Raw genomic sequence first — 22,196 nt, 5'->3', positions numbered from 1 at the left:
TTGTCATTTCTTATTCTCTATATACATGGACAGCTCTACAAAACCTACTCTGATAGAAAGACGCTTATTTGTCTCCTATTGTTCGTGTGCCCTCAAGAGGTCACAGTGCTGTCAGCCCCTCATCTTCCTCAAGGCTGTGAAACACACCAGCCACTTTATGTATGTGTGTGGAATGTTATTGGCGTAAGGTCAGCGTCTAGTCCGTTTAGCACTATTCCAATAGCAACAAGAGCAGTTTGGTCAGCAGTGATTAGCCACAAAAGAGCCGAAGCATTGAAGGTGACTAAACATAATGCCTGTGAAAGTCAGTGAAGCCAGCCAGGACACAAAGTTTACTCCAAATTTGTCCCTTGCCTCTTTTTGCAACTTAAGTATTCCCAAGCATCTCTAGAGATGTTTTTTGATGTATTTCACTGAAGACACCCACTGTAGCCAGGATTTAATATATATGTATTTTCAAGCCTGCCTAACAACTGCATTTATCTTTGTGTCTGCCCGAACAGGGGTGATTTACACAGCTGCTATCCTGGACTGTGAGAGCAAAGACTCCTATTGGCTTACAGTGGACGCTACAGACAGGGGGGTCACACCTCTGTCTGCTGCTATCGAAGTCTATATTCAGGTATGCACGCTTTGCATTTCAATATCAAACACTACTCCAGCATACTTCGTAGTGCATACCCAAGTACTTACATCTATTTTTGATCTATTTTTAACCAAAGAATAAAACAGTGACTGAATTACTGTATCATGTTCAAATGTGTATACTCACTGCATCACAAATGAGCCAGGATTTCTGCATAGGAACACTAATGAGTCAATACTTCTTTGCAAATTGCCTAGCTAGCGATAAGCGTGCATTGTAAAGAAGTTTAGGGCTTTCAAGTGCACAAAATACATAACTCTACAGCCATAATATTATGACGATTAGTGTGTCTATTTCCATTTGTTTCACTCTACATGACCCTGAAACTAGTTTAGGTTTGTGATATATTATAATGACGTAGTGATTGATTTTGCATTATGTTATTGTTCCGGGGGAACTATAGCAGAGTTGTATGCTCCTACCGCTTAGAATGGAGGTTGCACGTTTGATTCTTGACCCAGGCCCCTATCTGGGACTGGAGTTTGCATTGCAGCCAGCTTCTCCTGAAAATCTAAACATTTAATATTCATTATAGTGAAATTGGTGCCACCTTCCTCGTTAAAAAGCAAGATTAAAATGGCCACTTAATGTGAAAATCTTGTCTTCATTTGGATATCCACTTAATATCATTGTCAGTGATAAATTAACAATGTACTGTGCAAGGAGTAATGGAAGTGTTTCAAAAAAGCTCAATCATTTTATATAAAAGGATCAAAAGCAAAGTGACATAAAAGATGAAACCGTACTTTTCTGTTCTATTATTGATATACTATGTGTACTTACTACTGTAAAAATAGCTTAGCTTCCTCTACATAAGTACCGTGCTACATGCTTATACATATTGCATCTTTACTACATACATGGCTTTAGTTGTAAATGCATGTACCCAGGGAAGAACGATTTTCTACTTTTTGTGGTTTCATTAGGGCTTAGTGGATGGTTTTAGGGGTTTAGCTAGTGTGCTTCAATTACAACCATATTTAATTATTTACCTTATAACACTTAATACAACCATAGAACAGAATTGGCAAATCATCAAACACACATTAAAGTGACCAGTGCCATTGTAAAGTATCTGTTTAAATTTCCAATATAAGCAGTGTGTCCTCCCAACATCAACAAGAGACACACTAAAGACACTGGGACATCTGTTTGAGGACAATGACAAACCGTCCTCTCACACAGTCACTGAGGTCACTCACTGCTCCTGACAGGCACTGGGTGAAGGGTGGGTCCAATGCAGAGGACACATTTCCTACTGGGCACAACAAAACTGAAATAACACCCTGATAATTTTAATTAATCACAGGCCACATCGAGTTACCATTTGACATTATGTATATTCTTGTGCTAGATAATGTTATAACTAATTAATGCTAGTTTCTACTGTTTTTTCTCTTTATCTGGAATTTTCCACAGTATGGCATTAGACTTGTCTCTCAAGTATTTATTAAATTGGGTGTGTTTTTATTGCTCCAAAATATCTTGAAGGCAGGCTTTTTTTCCTCTGGCCTAGTGGTGTCAATTTCTTGTCTCCATGGAGATAGATACATTAAATGCCATACTGTGGAACATTCTAAGCAAAGTAAGAACACCTCCATGGTGATAAGAAAAGCTGTGCAGTTATGATAATTACTATATTGACTTATTGTTCAATGAAAGCTGGAACAATATATTTTGGGGCTCAGTGTTTATTGTGTGTACAATTTCTTTGCAAAAGTTTGTAGATTTTTGCCATTCTGATAGAAGAAGGTCAGATTTGAGCTGTAGAGGGGAGAATAAATAAGTTATCTGACTGATTATTAATGAATTAGTTATCCTGCTTTGTGTCAGTGGCTTAAAGTCATTTCAGTATCGTTTATTGCAATATTTTCTGTAGCAATATATTGTGCTTCAAAATGTGTTATTATGACAGGCCTATGCGCAGTGCACCTTTAAAATCGTATATATAGTTGAATTCATTGGTCACAATTATAGCTTCTTTGTAAATCTAAGTGATTTCAGTTGTTTCTAAATGCACTGCTAATTACACTTGATATTTTCCATTGTCTGCCTCTGAGTTAATAGTCCGAAGTGTTGTGTCCTTTATTAGCACAATGAAGCAGCAGCTGTCACCCTGTGAGGATCTAATTACGTTCATAATGATGTATAGCTTTACTGTTTTAAGAAGGTGGGCTACACCAGGGGGATTTGTGTGGCTCACTTTTTGTTTTATTTGGCTCTAAATAATCCTGATTTCTGAGCAGTGGAAAACTCACACATCATTTCTCCTGCCTTAACCACAGTTCAGTCTCCTCCAGCCCGGAGTTCAACAGCGTATGAAAACACAAACCCGAGCGCCGCTTGGGGGAATTCAGGTGTGGCGTAGGGATCTTGGCCTCTTTCCTTCGAACCAAACTAAAGAGATTAATCAGACGCAGGTGCTGTTGCTCAAGTGCACCAGCGCTCACAGCTCCCGGCAAACACTCAATCAATGCTGCGTTTTTGCCATAAATATCGTAGATCTATGTGTCACAAAAGAAATTAATTTGGAGTGCATTTAACGCTCGACGTCTGTGGCATTTTCTGCTAAATAAACTTCCATTTTGTGATTGATAGCAAAATAAGTACCTGATCTGGAGCTGGAGTTAGTCTATTAATTGCAGACTAAAATAGATACAAGGCATGCAGTTCATAGATCTAAGGTTGCAATGTCCAAGTAAATCCCTCAAAGGTGCACTATGTAACGTTTCTGGTGGAGGAGATGACACTTGCTTATCTCAATGGAGCTTTCTTGAGAGAATGTTCCACAATGTTCCACAGTAACATTAGTAGTAGCAGCAGTGATAGTTGTGTATATTAACTTTTTATTTTTCGTATAATTATCTTGCATTATGACTGAATCATTATTTGATGTAGTGCCATTTATCAGTCTTCCATGAGAACAATTATCCTATTATCTCAGCATATCTCTCCCACTCTCGATATCTTTTGTTCTAATTTGCATATAGACCAGTAATTTCATTATATTTTTTCTTCTCCAAGGTTGAAGATGTTAATGACAATGCCCCACTGACGTCAGATCCCATCTACCATCCCGTCGTCATGGAGAACTCTCCCAAAGACGTGTCTGTGATCTGGATCCAGGCCCAGGACCCTGACCTCACAGCGATGCCCAACCGCCTCACCTACCGCATCAGCGCCGGCAACCCACAGAACTTCTTCACTATGAACCCCAAAACAGGTGAGAGCAATAACCTCGTAATAACTTAGTAACTAATACTATTTTTTCTATTTAATTATTTGATGCACAGAACCTTTTATTGTGACTATGCCTGAATGTGGGGTGCATGAATAGTGCTGAACTTGGTTGTAAATGAATGATAACCACAGTGTAAAGCATAACACATTATTATTCAGTCACTCTGCTTTAGCCACCTCATACTTTATAATGCGTTTTTTAATATAATAATACAGATTTATGAATATGAATGTTCTTGAACACAATAGTTTGCCCAGGTTGAATTTATCAGTCACCATAAATCAAACTTGACTTTCCTTTTAACAGGTGAACCAGCTATATTGCTTTTGTTTTGAAGCTATTTAAGTAATATTAATGAATATAGCCATAGCAACCATTTGCAACTTTGTTTAAACTTAAACCATTGTAAAAATGAATTGCAAACAACTTATGTTAGAGTATAGCATGGGTAAATTGTTATTATTTCCACATAATGCAACACCAAACCACAAAGCTTTGGGAGGTCTTCTAATCCACTTTACACGGTGAATACTGTTGCATCATTCACACACATTTGTTAAATCAAAAGACCGCCCACTCCACAAATAAAGTTGACATCCGTCTCTGCACACACAGACTATTCCCACAGACTCACTGTAACTAATATTTGTGTCTGACTATTGTTGGCGTGTAAGCACTTTGCAGTTGATGAAATTATTGCACTTGGTTCTTTATTAAAATTGGTGTGTGGGCAAGTTTTTTTCTAATCAGAACCGAAACTTTTCCAGTGTATAAAAAATGTATATTAGCCAAAGTCATTTTCTTTTTCATTACTTTTGGTCCCTAGAGTCCAACCATGGCGTTACTCATTTCTGTTATATATGATGTATTGCAAGAGAAACTTTATACTCTTCTTAGTGAGATACAAAAATGTAAAAAGTGCCAAGCTAAAGTTGGTTAAAGGTTTCTCGGAGTATTAGATAGGATTTGAAACACTTTTGAGTCCAAAGTTGTGCCAAGCGCTCCTGGGTTTACCATAAGCCTGTGACTATAGGATCAGGCTGACTTAAGGAGTCTGAGCTTGTAATGTGATGTTCACATAGCCCAGGGGAAAGGATCATTTAAACTGACACTGTAAGAAATACATGTGGAATTCAGACAGTATTTAAGTGAAGGTGTAAAAGTGTTTTTTTTACACATTACATGATTTTCTGATTTTGTTTCTTTTACCTTTTTCATGAAACAATAATCAATTATGTTGTAGAAGGTCGATTATGGTGAGGGTGATTAGTGCTTATAACTCATTAAGGGAAAGAGAATGCAACACTGGAATTATTATTATTTTTTTCAATTAAGGTGCGTGTTTTGTTGTTGAAAAGTTGATTGTGGAGGTAGTTAAAGGTTTGGGACTAATATTCCAGGTAATTATGGAAATGTTAGATTTTTTTTTTGTTTGTTCCGCAATTCAGTGCAGTGAAATTGGTTATTTTGAGTTAGTATTAAAGGCAACAGAAGTTGGCCAGCTATGGGAATAAGCAGAGTATGTAGGTACTAAGAGTAGTAGTAGTACTGCTAGTAGTGGGAATATGGCAGTATATGTCTAAAATAGGTTTTAATTTTGTCATTGCACATTATTCCCACTGCACAAATTAGATTTTTTTGGCTGATGTCAAATATTTCCAACTAAAACTTGGCCCTTTTTTACAAAGTGTCAATGCTTTACAAGCGCATCAACCTCTCAGTAGCTTTAGCTGATAGCAGCACAATGAGACGTGTTTCAGACTGGGCTGCCAAAGCTGATGTTCAGTAATATCTTGAAGTTTTCGCAGTATGAGCTCTGCTTGAAGGTTCCATGAAATAATTATTGAAGAGGTAAAATGTTTTATTCAAATATAGAGAAAAAGAGAACAATGTGAAGACTTTGCCCCAGATAATGATTTGAGAGTTTGGGGAAATAACAAAAGCCACATATTTAAATGTGAGCAGTTACTGGGACCTGTTTTCTGATTCAAAGAAACATCAATGTAAAATCAAACAGCCTGGCCTACATGTAAGACATGTCAGATATGCCAAAGAGAACTCCCACATGGTCTACTGCACTGGAAAATAAGTTCATCCAACTCAAATAAACAGGGGGAAGCATTTGGCCTAATTAATTGAGGTTAATTTACACATGAAAGCTCCATTATTCAAATGGATGATTTTCAAATGCACGTTTTCAAAATTAGCAGATACATTGGATAGTGACCAAAATAAAAACACTTTTGTCTTGATTTTTATAACCTATGAAGGATTAAGATGTACCGGTAGTCGTTTGAACACGGTTGAAATGACTATTGGTTCAGACCGATGTTATTGTCATTCAAATATCTCACATTTTAGTTTTTACAGTGCACATGATTCTCACACCATCGTTTCCCTGCTGTGTTTTATGCATACGCTATTTTTTATTAAAGATGCTCAGATATTCTATTGGATATGTAGAGGTGTGAAGTGGCACAGGGTGAATAGGCTAATATTGATTTAAAATGGGGTGCACTGTTCTCTTACAGTTATTAATGTGTGAGAGAGCAAAGAGCTTATGGTGCCTGTATGCAGAAGGAGGGGAGTGGCATTTTAATCAGGAAATTAATTGGTTACAACAGTGTGTTTGAGAGGACAACTCTATAGGGCTCAATCCACTATTCTCTCTCACACTAGGCATATGTATTATTCAGACTGTATTAAACATCTTCTTAGCAGCACATGTTAAAATATTATGTGGTTTGGGACTGCATTTCTATCTACAATGTGCTTTTGCGTTGTACAGTATGTGTTTATATATTTTTTAATTGTATCACAAGAGAGAGTTAAGCCATCTGCCACATCCTTTCCTGCTGTCTACATTATTTTGCCAGTCCTTTTAGCTAATTTGATTCGCATTACAGATAAACAAAAAATATTGTTTGTAAAATGCAATGGGGACCCTTCTTATAGGCATCTTTCCAACACCCACAGACATTGCTTAGTATACTTGCAGAAGTTTTGAAAGGGTAGTGCTCTCAATTTGAATAATAATTACCATAATTTTCACACCAAAGTGACTGACAGTGCCACTCAATTAGTGAGTAATAACACATGCATGAGCGAGGGAGGGGGAGATGCATTTAAAATGATTAATACTGCACACTTCACAGAGGCACTGAACTTTGTAGACAGTTTGTGGTTTGAAATAAAAAAAAAAAAAAAAAGTAAATTGATTTATGTTTACAATCTGACAGCATGGAGTGGTATATGACCCCAAAAGTCTTCAAAATGTCATGCTCATTCTCCAAGTGTCAGTTTGATGGCTAAGAGCAATATTTCAAAGGAAGGTACTGAAGAGAGACTTTGGAACTTTACACTGTTTACTCACTTTCTCTCTCTTGCTCTTCGCATGAAACCTGGTTTAATTGTGCTGACATTTTAATCAGTTGAAGCTTAGTTAGTGCTGCTGAGTTGAAAAGGCTCCATCCACTTTGATTAGTATGAATACTGGTATTTGGGAAGCACACACACACAAAACCCTGTTATTAGTCAGAATTATATAGTTAGTAACTTCCAATGTTCTTCATCTCTGTATAAATGATAAAATACACCATGTACAACTGTGGAAATAAATTTCACTGCAGGGAGAATAAAGTAACTAAATAAACTGTATATTTAGTCTTGTTTTACTTTCTAAAACAGATAAAATACACATGTTCTAAGTTTTAATAATGGTGTCTCAAATACACATTGTTATGATTAAGCAGTTGCTGATTCACTCTGTGGCTGTGTGACCTTTGTGCACACCCTTTATTTGACTCTATTGGTTTTGTCGTACTAACAACAAATCAATTTTGCATAGTTAAGCTGGTTTTACGATCAAGGCCAGCATTTCTAAACAGACAATTTATCCTTACATACAGCAACAGTAGGAACTGGATTACAGAATATAACAGCACTTTATGATAGTAATGTTCACATACAAATCTCCATCAGTGCATTTCATACATTCTCTACACTCAGTTTTAATTGTGGGTTTCTAAATTTTTTTTTTTCTGATGTCTAATTACACTTGGGGCAGATGCAGTTCTGTAGAGCGTAGATCATTGATTTTTTATCTGAGCTGTAAACTATTCATGTACTGCTGCACAGGCACCGCCCCTGCCTAACGACTCCTGATTTACTCCTAATTTGCCTAATTGAAGTTAGCCCTCCGTAGCAGGCTCAAGGTGACATTCAGATACGCCTCTGTGTGCAATGAAGCTGACTATGCATGTACGAGGAGGACTCCCATGCAGTTATTTAAACATCTAAAAATAATCTCATCACCAGCACTCCATAAAGATTTCACGTTTTATGTAAAGATGTAGGGAGTGTCTTTTGTGTGATCTCTAAATCCATGTTCAATATTATACGACATGAACTGGAGTTACGTTTTGATGGATATGTTTATTGATGATTAGTAGTAAAATTAGCCATATAAAAGATTTATATTGTGTGGTTTTATGAGTTTATTAAGGTGAGACTCCATATGAATTATGCACAAGCTTATGCATAAATTAGATAGTGATCAGATGTGTGTTTTTATTTATTGGTAAAGCTGCAGATTATCTAGACATTATCTGTACATTTTCTACATTTTCAAAGAGACAATCAAGACAACTTTTGATAACAGTTAAAAAAAAATTAGGTGTCCAAAGAGACAGGAAAAAGCAATTAGCTTAGCATTTTGGCTTTACTTAAGATGTGAGTGCTGCTGAAGTTTCTATCACTTTTGCTCAGCAAAAATAGGATTCATCATAAAAATACAGTTACCGTTACAGTTACCAAAAATGCTGCACTATACACTAACTAATTATTAATTACAAGCAACTGGAAAATACAAATACTGACATTGTTAATCATCCAAAGTACAGCCAACATTTATTTGACATTGATTTAAAATGGGCTAATGTATTTTCATGTCATCACTCCATCTGAATAATCTAGTTCTGTCAAAACATCATCAATATTGTCCCTCTCTGTCCTTCTGTCCCCAGTGACCCCAGTGACCACCAATGTCCCACGCACACAAGTGCCAAATGTCACTGCCTCTACTATTGCCACGGGCTGAGATTTTCAGAGCAATGTGAAGTGATCCTCTAAAATATCATAAATACTTGGTTTTCACAAGTTATACAGTATATTGTATTACTATATATATATATATATATATATATATATATATATAATATATAATATATATATATATATATTATATATAATATATATATATATTGCAGATATTTTGACCTGGCTTATGATATCTCTGCAATTACTAGAGCTACCCCACATGAAACAAAAACTGGACCAGAGTACAATGTCTTCTCTGTCAGCATAAATAAACATTGTTTTCACAATCGCTTCAAAAGGGGGTTCTATTATTCAACCCTAAAGATGTGATTGTTGTCAGTTGAAAGAACTTTAAACCATAAGATGATTAATATGCTAAATTTGTGAAGCCAATCTCTAAGAAATGATGATAAGGTTCAACATTTGTGGATCATACATTTGGATTAGATCTAGAACATGCGCACAACCGACAAGACAAGCCCACTGTCGCTATTATTCCTAATCTCGTTTAATCTAAACGTTTGTATTTCTAGGTCTGATTACCACCACGGCGAGAAAAACTGGATCGGGAACAACAAGCAGAGCACTTTTTAGAGGTACAGTAAAAAAAAAAAAAAACTGTATATGGTGTTATTATTTATGCTGCTCTGACACCTGCCACAGCCTACTATTAACAGAGACAGGGTGGAGGACATCCGTGGCATACCCTGAAGGCTCCATAAACTGTGATGAATAGCTGTAGTTTGGAGCCCCCTGGTTTAGGATTTTCTAAATGTAATCATTCATCATTTGGTTATCTGCGCCGCTCAGGATGGGGAACAGGGGAGGAAAGGAGTCGCTCTTGCCCAGGCGTTTGATAAGCGCAGACACTGGGCATACAGATAGCCGGGTGATTACCATTTTCGCTTGCTCTCTCCGCTCTGAATGCAGATTAACTAGATAATCACACATTCAACACTTCAGAGGCAAACTTTTTTACCTCCCTTGTCTCTTCGTACGACTTAATAAATGTTGAGCTCTATGCCCTTCAACAAAATGGGAAGAAATAACCCAAAGTTGACCCAAGCTATTGCTTACCCTCTCTGTAGTTTTTCTACTACAAGTGGCTTTTGTTTGGACTTAATAACCTTTGTTCACATTTGCTTGTCTTGAGTACATATAAAAGCATAGCAACAAAATGAAATCTTTGAACAACAATAAGACTGCAGTAGAAGGAAATCCAGTCTATTGTAAGGATACGTATTTAAAATGACAAAATGATGTACTTCACATATTTAAGAAGGTCAAAAGTCTTTTGTTGCTACAGTCTCACTCTGTCTCACTTGAGCAGATATACCAGCCAAAGCTTGCCACACGCCACTCAGACTGCCAGCCTGTGCAGTAATTAACAGTCTAGTGAGCAGGCCGGCTGGCAGCGGCATTCGCCCTTATCTGATCCAATTGATCAGTGATCAGACCTCTGCCGCTGCCTCCAGGGGATCAATAATACACAGATTTCTCGTGAGCGCTGCTCCACGTGGCACTAAACTCTGCGACCACAGTCCAAGCAGAGATATTAGATTATGATAATGGAAAGAATTGACATACTATCAATATGTGCGTTTAATATGATTTTAGTTTTGACAGAAAAATCAGAACAAGGCCTGTATAGAAAGCTTAGAAGAGGACAGAAAAATATATAGGTTAGTGAGTGTAAAACTGTTATTGTATTTTTTTCACTCTCCATTTGAGTTGTGCTGATCGATAGCTGAAAGATTTAGTTGTAGTTGTACATGAAGTGGTATGTCAAGAGAAAAGCATCACTTAGACAGTATAGCACACAGATCTATTATAGTGTTATTATGTTACTTTAAAAATATACAGGTTTCTTTTTTATTATTATTATTACTATTTATTTAATTAGTATTTAACACTGTAATTATGTAAAAAAGAAAAGTGAGGTAAGTCTAAAAAGAATGGTATTAAAATAATGATGAAACATTTTAATAAAGTAATAAACACTTACAGTACATGGTCTAACACAAGAAGTGAGACCAGATATGATATGAATTATATGACTGACGTTAAACTAAATGGCAATGAATCTGCCATGATAAATGAATGTAGTCCCATTTTATGTTAACTGCACTGAGGTCTACTGTAAAGCAGAATGTTTTATCTGCACTGTGTATTTATAGCAATATGACCTAAATTAATAAATACATTTAAAACTGAACGTTGAATATTGATTTTCTTGTCCATAATTTGCATTGTATTTTTTCTTGCAGGTTACAATCATAGATGGACCTGTGACGACTCGACAGTCCACGGTCTGGGTCATAGTCCACATTGAAGATGAGAATGACAACCCGCCCACCTTCCCAGAGCTCGTGTACCGTATCCGGCTGCCTGAGCGCGATAGAAACAAACGTGGAGAACCAGTCTACCGCGTCTTTGCTTATGACCGAGATCTGGGAGCCAACGGCAACATCACCTACAGTATAGTTGCTGGAAATGAGGACGACAAGTTCACCATAGACCCCCGCACTGCCATGGTGTCATCCAAGAAGATGATGGTAGCAGGCAGCTTTGACGTCCTCACGGTGAGACTTCTGAACACAGTGCAGTGATGCTGTTACTATTAGAAGCACCTTGCCTTAATTAGTGGTCATTTGTGGTCATTGTTTTTGGTGGTGAACCAGCATCAAGGATCAACTGAGCTTTATTCAGAACCTGTTGACTTTGACTTGTGACCAGTTTATTACAGTTCTGTCTGTGCACATTTTTAAGTTATACAGGCAATATTGTCCTTGTCAAGTAACAAACTGTCCTTGTCAATAGTTACAAATTACTATTAAGTAACTGTATTATTCTCTTCAGAGTCAATAAAGTTTTATTGCCATTGTCACTAAACAAAATTAATAAACTAGTAATAATTTGCTCATTTACTTTGGTGATATGGTGCAACAAAACACAATGAATAATAACCGTAAAGCATAGTAAAATAACAGTGTAGTGTGGTCATAATGGTATGCTTGATCTATGTACATCCTGCTCTAACACTGTATACCTAAACCATATCTCTTACACAGAATCCAATCAGCTTAATGCGATCCAGGGCAGAAGGTCACCTGTGTATGAGAAACACCCTCTAAAATGAGAACTACGTGGCTGACAGAAAGGCCAGGACCTGAACAGTATACGGGCAGCTGTGTGGGTAGCTCATATTAAACCTCAGGACCCCTAATCCAAAGAGAATTATAAGTGAACCCTCAAGCAAACAAAACTCAATTACTTCCTCTCACTTAGACAATTCCTTTTGGGTTTAATGTGAAAATACTGATGGTTGTCTATTGGGTATTTTTTTATTTTTATTTAATAACATTTTTAAATGTAAAAAAATAAAAATAAAAGACCAGAAAAAAAGAATTTGGAGAATTTTTATTTAATTTTATTGTTTTGGGGCTACATTGTAAAACATGCACCAATGAATTTTGGCCAACATGGCCTTTGTCAGCGCAGAGTGTCCCAAAACTTATAGGTAAAACATATACAAAATGTATATGCAAATCTATCAGTTTTTATAATCTCAAATGATAGTGTCCCTGTTTGTATCCCTGACGTAGGCAAATGGGGGTGGCTGCATATTGTGTAAAACTATGCTGAATAAACCTGCACTAAAGTCTAGGTGATAGATTTACTCCTGTGTCCCCTAAAGGGACAAGCACAAAATAGAGAAATACATTTTATACAATGACATCTTGGACAACCTCTTTAGTACAAATAATGTGGATGCCTAAATGAAAACATCTAGGACACATAAAGGTTTCCTCATATCTTGGTGAGTAAGAAAAATCAGTGTAATCTTGTTCAGCTGGGTTCATCCTGGGCCCTGACTGCAGCTATTTGTTATCACTTATGTAAGGGCCTCCCCCAACACATTCCTTTTGTTTTGCTTAATGATGTTTCTATTTGTTATATGAAATAGAGAGCTGCCGGGGACAGCTATCCCATTATGCTGTGAGTGTTCAGATCAATTTGGAGGTTGGGAAAAAATATTATTAATTGTCACGAGTTATGACTTAGGGCTATGTAGAACATAAGTGATTGTTTCTGCATTGTCAAACACACAAACATTTCATTAATAACTTTTGGAGAATGGATGTTAGCAGTATTCCCCTTTCAGCGTTTCTTATTGTGGTTGATTTAACAAAACCAGAAAGGGTCGCATGTTATTGGAGTTATTGTAGTGGTCACAGGATACAACCGAAGAGTGCTAACAGGGCTGAACTATTTGGGAAAAATATATATAACAGTGATTTTTCTGACAAACTATGTAATTATGATTCGATTTTTTAAATATTTGGATACAAAAAGGGCATAGAGCATTGACATTTGAGAGAAGACTGAAATATGAACTGTTAAACTTAAAAATACAAGAATCTCATGCATTTCAGAATATGTTTGTAGAGGTCTAAAATACAGGTCTACCAGCTTTTATATTAAGAATACAATTTTGTATTTTGTTGTTTGCAAAGTAAACAACACACAGCACAACACACAAACAGCATTTTTCATTTGATAGTGATATGGCTTGTAGCCCTGTGACATAAAATATATATAATTCTGCCAAATCAACATGCAAGTTACCAAGATGTGGTTAGTAACTCCAGATGGGAAAAAAAGAAACATTTTTGTTTGAATTAATATTTGTATTTTCCATAGATCAAAGCTGAAGATAGTGGTGATCCTGCTCTTTGGTCCACGGTCAAACTTTATGTTGAATGGATTTCTAAACCAGCTCCCTCCACTATGCCCCTGCTGTTCACTCAAAGGTACTACAACTTCTCTGTTTTGGAGACAGCAGGCGTCGCTCAACCAGTGGGTGTGGTCGCCGTGAGTCAATCAAACACGCCAGTCTGGTTCAACATTGTTGGTAAGAAATTATACATTATTCCAGATTTGGGGAGATTGGTCTGGGTACAAAACTGGACAATATAAATGTCTTTTTGGATTTGGCACAGTTGAAATTTAATAAAACTTGGATTCTGAACAGAGTAGCTTACAATAAATAGCATTAGGGGAAAATGCATCCTATTTATTTTTTTGTTTCTTCTCTGTATTTTCTTATAATGGACAAACTGTAACAACTGCCTAGATATTGCCAAGATATTACATTGCGACTTTGTTCCCATTTTAAATATCTGTCTCCAATGCATGCAGAAATTGTTACTGCAATTAACACAGCCAAACCACTGAACCATGTTTTATTGCTCAGATATTATAGTCATTTGTTCGTTAGGGCTTAAACATAATCACGCTGAAGGCTTTATTAAAAGATGTTTAGTTTCAGCTGTTTAGTATTCCATACATCATGTTACTACTAGTACAGGAAGGGGTGACGATTTCTCCTCTTAAATCTCCACTATGAGCTCCAATAATAAATTAATCACATCTTCTATGCTAGGCTGGTGTATTCTGGGGAAAAAGCCAACTTCTATTACCTAATAGCTGAGTGAAATGTGAAAAGTGTCAAGAGGTGGTCTTTTTAGAGTGCTTTTTAACAAATGGCCTGGACCTTTGATCACATAGTTATCGCTCAGTATTTGAATATTAATGTTGTTTTCCTCTCTCTCTGCTGCCTTGTCTGTGTCAAGGAGGACGCCTTGCCAGAGAAATGTTTTACATCCCACAAAATGCATGTGGAAGGAACTGCTCACTCGATACAGGTCTGGTCAAGGCCAGTTTTCACACAATTTTGACTTGCATGCTCTAGATTTGGACAAGTTGAGGAAATTGGGAACCAAAAACTTGTATGCCCCCAAGCAGAGTTTATTGATTTTGAGTTTCTTCTTCTGTATATAATTTAATATGTTATGCCGCTCGCTTGAAAGGAGAAACATATGAGAAAATAAAAATCTTCAGGCACCACGTCTTTGCAAAATGTATTCTCCATAGTGGCTCATACCTAAGGCTGTCACAAGGCGAGCAGGTCACGAAACTTTTGCCGGCAAACTTTTACTTTTCAGTATATTTTTGCCACCTCAACTGTATGAAAAATCCTATTTGATTGGACTGTTCAGCACCACGGACAGCGCTGATATATTTTGTATGCCATGCCATAATCCTTCTTTCTTTGTTAGTATTCTGTTCGGGTTTTGTCATTCTACCTGACCATAAAAACAATCATGATAGATTTCTAGACCATTTTCTCAATATACTGGGCAAACTGTAGCTTTCACCCTGAACTCCCCTTCTGAACAAGTTTTGAAGTATTTCTCAATCCCTTGAGGACCTACTTTATTACATCTGGATATACTCAGCTTGGCTCCCTCTTCTTGGCCATGCTTAGGGAGGCATGCAACTTATTATTTGTGACAGATCATAAGCAACCAGCACCACCTGCATATGCTGTGTTAATTCATACACCTTCATTATATCCTGTTGTGTGGGATTCTACGCTGATTTGTTTGGGAGATGCTAATATGAAATTGCTGTGACAATATACTGACATCCTTGTTTATGCTTTCCTGGAACGCACCATCAGGCTAATGTGCCCTGCTTACCATCCAGAGAATTTCCTGCATATACTCTACTAGCTAATTTGTACAGTTTTAGAGGCTGTGTCTGTAGCTAAAAACAAGTCGGACAAGTCTCAAAGTAACTATTAGACACAGTCCTGCCCCTAGAGCCTTGTTTGTGCCAAGGACTAAACTGGATATTTCTGCTGTTTTGTTGAATACCACACACTCTTGATTTTTGTCTCTTTGAAAACTGTATTATTGTTCACTCCTAGTGTAATATCTACTACCTTTCTTTAGTAAAATGTAAAAGTGAATCCCAGTGGTGTGCTCCAACTCAACACGCATCAGTGACTCTGTGAAAAATGCCCAATCAGTATTCATATGCCGAGAAGCGCCCAAGCTCCCAGATATCTCCAGAGAGGAGCGGGAATGAGACGAAGGATGGTACTGAATACGTAACACGTATCAATCGTCTTCCTGGCTCTAATCTAACATTGCGCTTCTAAACTGTACACTGGTCGCCCGTGGAAACGACCCGGCTGTGGGTTTTTGATCTCAGAGATGGTTGTGTTTGGAAGTGATAAGACAGATGTTTCTGTGGCTGTTAGTGGCTCTAAGGCCAGTGAGTGCAACATTACATAGCAGTGCAGTTCATTTTATTTCACAGAGCCCCCAGTCTGAGACATAGGCACCTAGCCAAAACAATTACACAGTAATAACTTAGAGCACCTGAGTTTCGCACGCAGACTGAATACTTAATGACCAAAACGCATACGTGCCTTTGTGGGTCTTGCTCGCAGGGAGCTTTGACATGCAGTTTGACCTCCAAGTGGGGGTGGGCACTCTGGTGGTGGCCAGGCCCCTGGATGCTGAGATGCAATCGGTGTACAACATGACGATCCAGGTGACAGATGGTAGCAGCCTCGCCACAGCACAGGTATGCACTCTTGTGATTTGTTATGTACTAGCCCCACTTCTTATACGCTCATGACCCACGTCAAATTAAATTATTGTTAGTCCTTCCCAGAGAGAGTTGTTTACTCTCATCGCTCATCCTTCCTGTGCTTGCATTTTCTTTTTTTCTGAAACGATCCCTTGCTGACTATGAAATGTGCTTTTGTCAATCCCTGCTCGTTCTGCTTATGAAGCCTTAGCTGGCCCACTACGACTGACTTGAAAGGAAATCCCCGATAACAGTGGATTAATGGGATTAGTCTGCACATAGAAAGGTCAAGTGTAACAAAGCTTGCCCACAACATTATTTTACAGTGTAATACTATGACCATAAATAATTTCCAAGAGTCTGGTTGTTTCACCTTTTTGCTATAACAACATAAAACAGACTCATATTTCTTGTTGATTTAGGTTTTCATCCGGATTTTGGACAGCAACGACAACTCTCCAGTATTTTCTCAGTCTGCGTATGATGTGAGTGTGTCTGAGGATGTTCCGGTGGACACAGAGCTTCTGCGTGTGCGGGCGACAGACGTGGACGAGCGTGCACGTTTAAGCTTCTCCATCTACGGCTCAGTGGATCCAGCCAGTATGAGGCTGTTCAGAGTCAACCCCGGGACAGGGGTGGTCTACACTGCAGACAGGCTGGACTATGAGGCACGGACACAGCACATTCTCACTGTTATGGTAAGATATGTGTGTCTCTGAAGACATTGCGAACTTAATCCCCTAAAATATACCACAGTATATACACATGATATATTGTGACTTTCATTATTATCATCATTATTGTCCACGCTTTAAATTGGGGTACTCTAAGAACATATTAACAATTAGCAAAATTTAAAGGTTTAAAGATGTACTATGCAACTTTTCTGGTAGGAGGTTCACCGCTTACTTCTCCATAGAAATGTCTGGAACGTTTCACACTATCAACTTAAACATATCTATTATTATTATTATTATTATTATTATTATTATTATTATTATTATTATTATTATTATTATTATTATTATTATTATTATTATTATTATTATTATTATTATTATTATTATTATTATATAAGTGTATTGTTGCTTTACCTTGAATAATCATGCATTCTTAGTGTGACTGGAGTCGCCTCTGCTCAGATCTGACCTGCAATTTGGCCTGGTGGAGCCGGACACCATCAACTGATTTATTGACTAAACTACTAAAGGACTGCAGCTCTAATCTTTAGCTACTGTACCACAGCAGCTTTTACTGCTATATTATTGCTCTCGTAACTGTCTACTCTATGTTGTGTTTAATCAGCCTCTTCTCCTCTGCTTTACTGTGAGCCTTCGTGTGTGCTGTACTGTATGTGTGTGTCCTTGTGCACTCTTCCAAACCATGCGCCCTTTGGCACCTCTGTCTGCTGTGCTAATTTTAGCTGATTTCATTTATTGCCTCCTACAGCTCGTTCTATATTCATCTCTCATTTTCCCTGATGTTACTCCAGGTCAAGGATCAGGAGTTTCCATTTAACCGTGACCTGGCGCGGATCCTGGTTGCTGTGGAGGACTCCAATGATAATATCCCATACTTTACCAGCACTGTGTATGACGCCACTGCCTACGAGTCTTTCTCTATAGGCACCTCTGTCCTGCAAGTCACAGCTTTAGACAAAGACAATGGGATTAATGGGCAACTTACATACAGCATAGAAGCAGGTACAAAAGAAAAATAATTCTTTATTATTCACATTTGCCACCTGTCATTATCATATTTAACCAAAAGAGACTAGATTTATGTTTGCTAATCAGCTTTTTGGATTTGTCAGTAAATAATGGTGTTGCTATTCCTCTCAGGTAACACAGGTGGTGTGTTCAGCATAGATAATAGCACAGGTGTAATATTCACTGCCCGGCAGTTGGACCTCTCCTGCGTTGGCTTCTACACCCTCACTGTGCGGGTCACTGACAGTGGATTTCCTCCCCTAATGGCAACAGCCACAGTCCGCATCGCTCTGTCCCTCTCTGAATTCTCCACACCCAAGTTCACACAGAGGGAGTACCAAGCTGAGGTAAAGTTACTATAAAGTGGTTTATTATTACCACTCAATGGTGAAGTAAACTGATGTGATATCTATGTGAACTAAACTTGATTTACTAGCCTGCATTCTGTTGTATCCTTGGGCAAGGCACGTCACCCTTCCCCTATAAGACAAACAGCAGCCTTGGTTCCATTAGTCTACCTCAGGGCAGTTGTGGCTTCAGCAGTGGCTTAGCGCCAATGAGTGTGGAATGAATATTGCGATGTAAAGCAAGGCAATATATAGATTAATATTCCTAGTATATATAAGTATATCACATTGTAACACATTACAAACACTAGTATTACTTTGGTTGACCTGATACTATCCTCGATCAGTGTATATATCTAATGTACAATAATGTTATACTGAGCACATGTTGATACTTGTAGATCATGGAGAACAGCACCACTGGAACTCATGTGACCACCGTGAGTGCTATAAGCCGCTCTTCTCTTATTTATGACCTTGGCCGAGGCAATGAAGATAACTGCTTTGACATCAACCATCACACCGGTGTAATCATGACTCGCAAACTACTTGACTTTGAGGTTCGTAAAATGGACTTGATTTTATTCACCTTGTGCCATCAATGCTGTGAATGATGTTATTTTAATATATTCAGACAGGAGTGCTAAAGCCACTTTATACTAATGGCAATTTTGTTGTTTTTGGCAGCAAACAGCCTCTTACGTCCTGGTGGTGAATGCTTTGAGTATGTCTGGAGTAGAAGCCAGCACTTCAGTCCTTGTCCAGGTTGGAGATGTCAATGACAGCCCCCCTGTATTTCAAAAACTCAGGTATGTAACCATGATGAAGCTATCCAAGCTTTGATATGCCCTTGTGCTTTTCTATCCTTAAGCCCCACAACATTATTATTTTGGTCTTTGTTTCCAGGTATGTTGGTGTAATCAGCGAAGCAGCGCCAGTCAACAGCGTTGTTCTGGGAGAGGATGGTACACCTTTAGTCATCCAGGCGATTGACAAGGATCGTAATCACAACGCCTTGTTAGTGTTCCAGATTATAGATGAGACCGCGCGCATGTTTTTCAGTGTGGACTCTGGGACTGGCTCGATCCGGTAAGCCAGTTTCAGTATGGCAGCAGATTTGATGGACTTAACTTGTACAGCTTCACAGGGAAAATAAGCCAAGGTATTAATTATGGAGTGTCAGATTCAGGACATTTTTTAAAGTTAGGTATAATCACCAATCCACAATACTTCAACATTGAAAATTGGCTCTGTGCACAATAGTAGCGGGATAGTTCAGAGGGACAGTCATCTTGGCCATTTCTGGTGTAATGTAATGTCTATGAGGTTTTTGCCAAGTTGCTAAAATCAAGAAGTCCCGACAGATTAGGCAGTGGACAGGGATCTGAGGGGGATGTCACTAACAATGTGTTAAACGCGGCAGGGAAAACTTCACCGGAGGATACTTCTGTGTTTACAAAGGGACGCGTTTGTGTGTCTGGGCTAATGCTAATGCTGATTTCGGAGCATAATAAATATTTAAATAAGTCAAATTAATGAAATAATCTACTCCTAAACATAAATGGGTAATCCTTACATCAAATAGAATTTGGTTGCTATGTTACATTTAACATTTTAATAGAAGTTAACATTAGCATTGACACACAAACTCGTACCTTTTCTAAACACAGAATTGTCCTCGAGTGAAGTTTTCTATGCATTAGTAAAGTGTTTAACATGCTGTCAGTGACATCCCCCTCAGATCCCTGTCCACTGCCTAATCTGTCAGGATTTATTGATTTTATAGCGACTTGGCAAAAACCTCATAGACATTACATTACACCAACTGTCGCTCTGACTGGAGCTAGACAGCTACTGTTGTGTTTAGAGCCAGTTGCTGGTTTGTATAAAAATAATCATAAAAAGAACATATAAACATAATTTTATTGATTTTATGCAGGGTAATCTGATGGTACATTGTAAGAATTATAGACACAGACATAATGATTCCATCTAATTTCACTTTCAAAATCATGACGGCATCTTTTCCTTAACTGTGCTTTTTATATATCTTTAAATACATGTGTGCAGTACAAGTTGATAGATTTACCTTTATTACTTTTCAGGACAATTGCTAATTTGGACTATGAGACTTTCTCTGATTTTATGTTTCGGGTCCACGTCAGAGACAGCGGCCAACCTCCTCGAAGCGCTGACAGTCCAGCCGAAGTGATTATAAAAGTTAGTTCAGCTGTGATCTTTTTCAAGCCATAAAGACATCTTCACTTGCCTGTTTTGATTTCTTAGATGGACAATACTGCTACATTGTTTTGCCCTTATTAAATCTCAGTGTATTTGCTGTCTTAGGTGATCAACATCAACGATTCACCTCCAAAGTTCACTCAGGACACGTATGAGGCTGTCCTCCTTTTGCCGACTTATTTGGGCGTTGACGTTTTGCGGGTTGAGGCTTTTGACCCTGATTTGACCTCTGAACCTGATAGCTCCATGACATCACAACTAATCTATTCTCTGGTGGATGCCGAATATTTCTACATTGAACGCTACACTGGCATTGTGACTGTCGTAAATCCAAACCTCAATAAAGAGCGCTACCGTTTCAATGTAAAGGTGAGTTATTGGCCCTATAGGCTTAAAGTTCCACATCACGGACAGAATTTCAATTAGTTTTTTTTCTTTTTTTGTCAAAGCTTGAATAGAAACAAGACAATTGGTTACAAAAGCTTATATAATAACAAACTCCTTAGGAAGGTCAGAGAACCGGGTCAGATCCAGAGGTAGAACACACATTAATTGTGTATCTTTATGCGTCCCCTTGTCGACTGGATATCTGAGTTAAGTTGCTCAATGCTCTTCTGTCATCCTTTTGCCCTTGTTGTTCTTACACAACTCAAAGAGGCCGATGTATGGGGTGTGATTATGAATGCACATTATGACCCAGCCAGGAATTAAGGGCAAATGTGACTTTTCAATAAGAAGTCCAGTCATCACTTTTAAAACTTTTTAACACCACTACATAATTTTATTTTAAAGTGCAGACAGTAGTGAAACGGAAAATGTTTACACAGGGTTGGGAATGTAAGGATTATCAAAGTTCAGTGCCCAAACCAGATTTCAGTATGAAGTTTCCCATTTCTCCCCCTGTCCCCATATGTACATAGATACTATCACTCACAGTAGTTCAGAACTAAACCTCAATCTTATTGATCTACTTCAGTCATAACTAGTGCCAAACCAGTGCTAAACTATGGGTATACAAAAACAATTATGTAAAATAAGTAGCCAATATAAGGAGAGAATCATGGATGTAACCTCTTCTGTTTTCAAGGTTTGGGATGGACGTTTTTCCAGCATGGCGTTGGTGACAGTGCTGGTTCGTGAAGCTCTGGACAGTGGCCTTCTCTTTACTTTCCCGGTCTATTCCGCCTCAGTTCGCGAGAACTCGGCTAACATTAGTATGCTAACTGTGGTAAATACAGTCGGCCATCGTCTTAATGAGCCCCTGAGGTACTCGCTGCTGAACCCCAGTGGGCGATTTGAGATCCGTCCCACCTGTGGAGTTCTGTTGACCACAGGGAAGCCTTTTGACAGAGAGGAAACTCCAACATACACACTGGTGGTGGAGGTGCGAAGAGAGGAGGAGGTACTGAGAGTAGCCAGAGTCAACGTGCAAGTACAAGTGAGTTTTTGCACTTAATAAATACATATGT

At 38.1% G+C, this 22,196-nt stretch overlaps 1 protein-coding gene across 1 annotated transcript in view; it reads left to right on the top strand.

The window, feature by feature from the left end:
- LOC117381009 (protocadherin Fat 3) overlaps nt 1-22,196 on the top strand; it is a 79,804-nt gene that overhangs the window by 10,963 nt on the left and 46,645 nt on the right. Inside the window, 17 exon segments of the mRNA XM_055226402.1 lie at nt 504-622; nt 3,671-3,869; nt 9,518-9,540; nt 9,542-9,580; nt 11,252-11,566; nt 13,689-13,899; nt 14,621-14,692; nt 16,288-16,424; nt 16,853-17,128; nt 17,923-18,133; nt 18,272-18,486; nt 18,888-19,078; nt 19,125-19,295; nt 19,393-19,575; nt 20,592-20,706; nt 20,833-21,096; nt 21,815-22,165. Coding sequence (XP_055082377.1) covers nt 504-622; nt 3,671-3,869; nt 9,518-9,540; nt 9,542-9,580; nt 11,252-11,566; nt 13,689-13,899; nt 14,621-14,692; nt 16,288-16,424; nt 16,853-17,128; nt 17,923-18,133; nt 18,272-18,486; nt 18,888-19,078; nt 19,125-19,295; nt 19,393-19,575; nt 20,592-20,706; nt 20,833-21,096; nt 21,815-22,165 — 3,092 coding nt within the window.

The sequence above is a fragment of the Periophthalmus magnuspinnatus genome, chromosome 14 (assembly GCF_009829125.3).
Source record: "Periophthalmus magnuspinnatus isolate fPerMag1 chromosome 14, fPerMag1.2.pri, whole genome shotgun sequence".
NCBI classification, from domain to species: Eukaryota; Metazoa; Chordata; class Actinopteri; order Gobiiformes; family Gobiidae; genus Periophthalmus; species Periophthalmus magnuspinnatus.
Note: the sequence above shows the minus strand (reverse complement) of the source record. Positions and strands in the feature narration are given on the sequence as shown.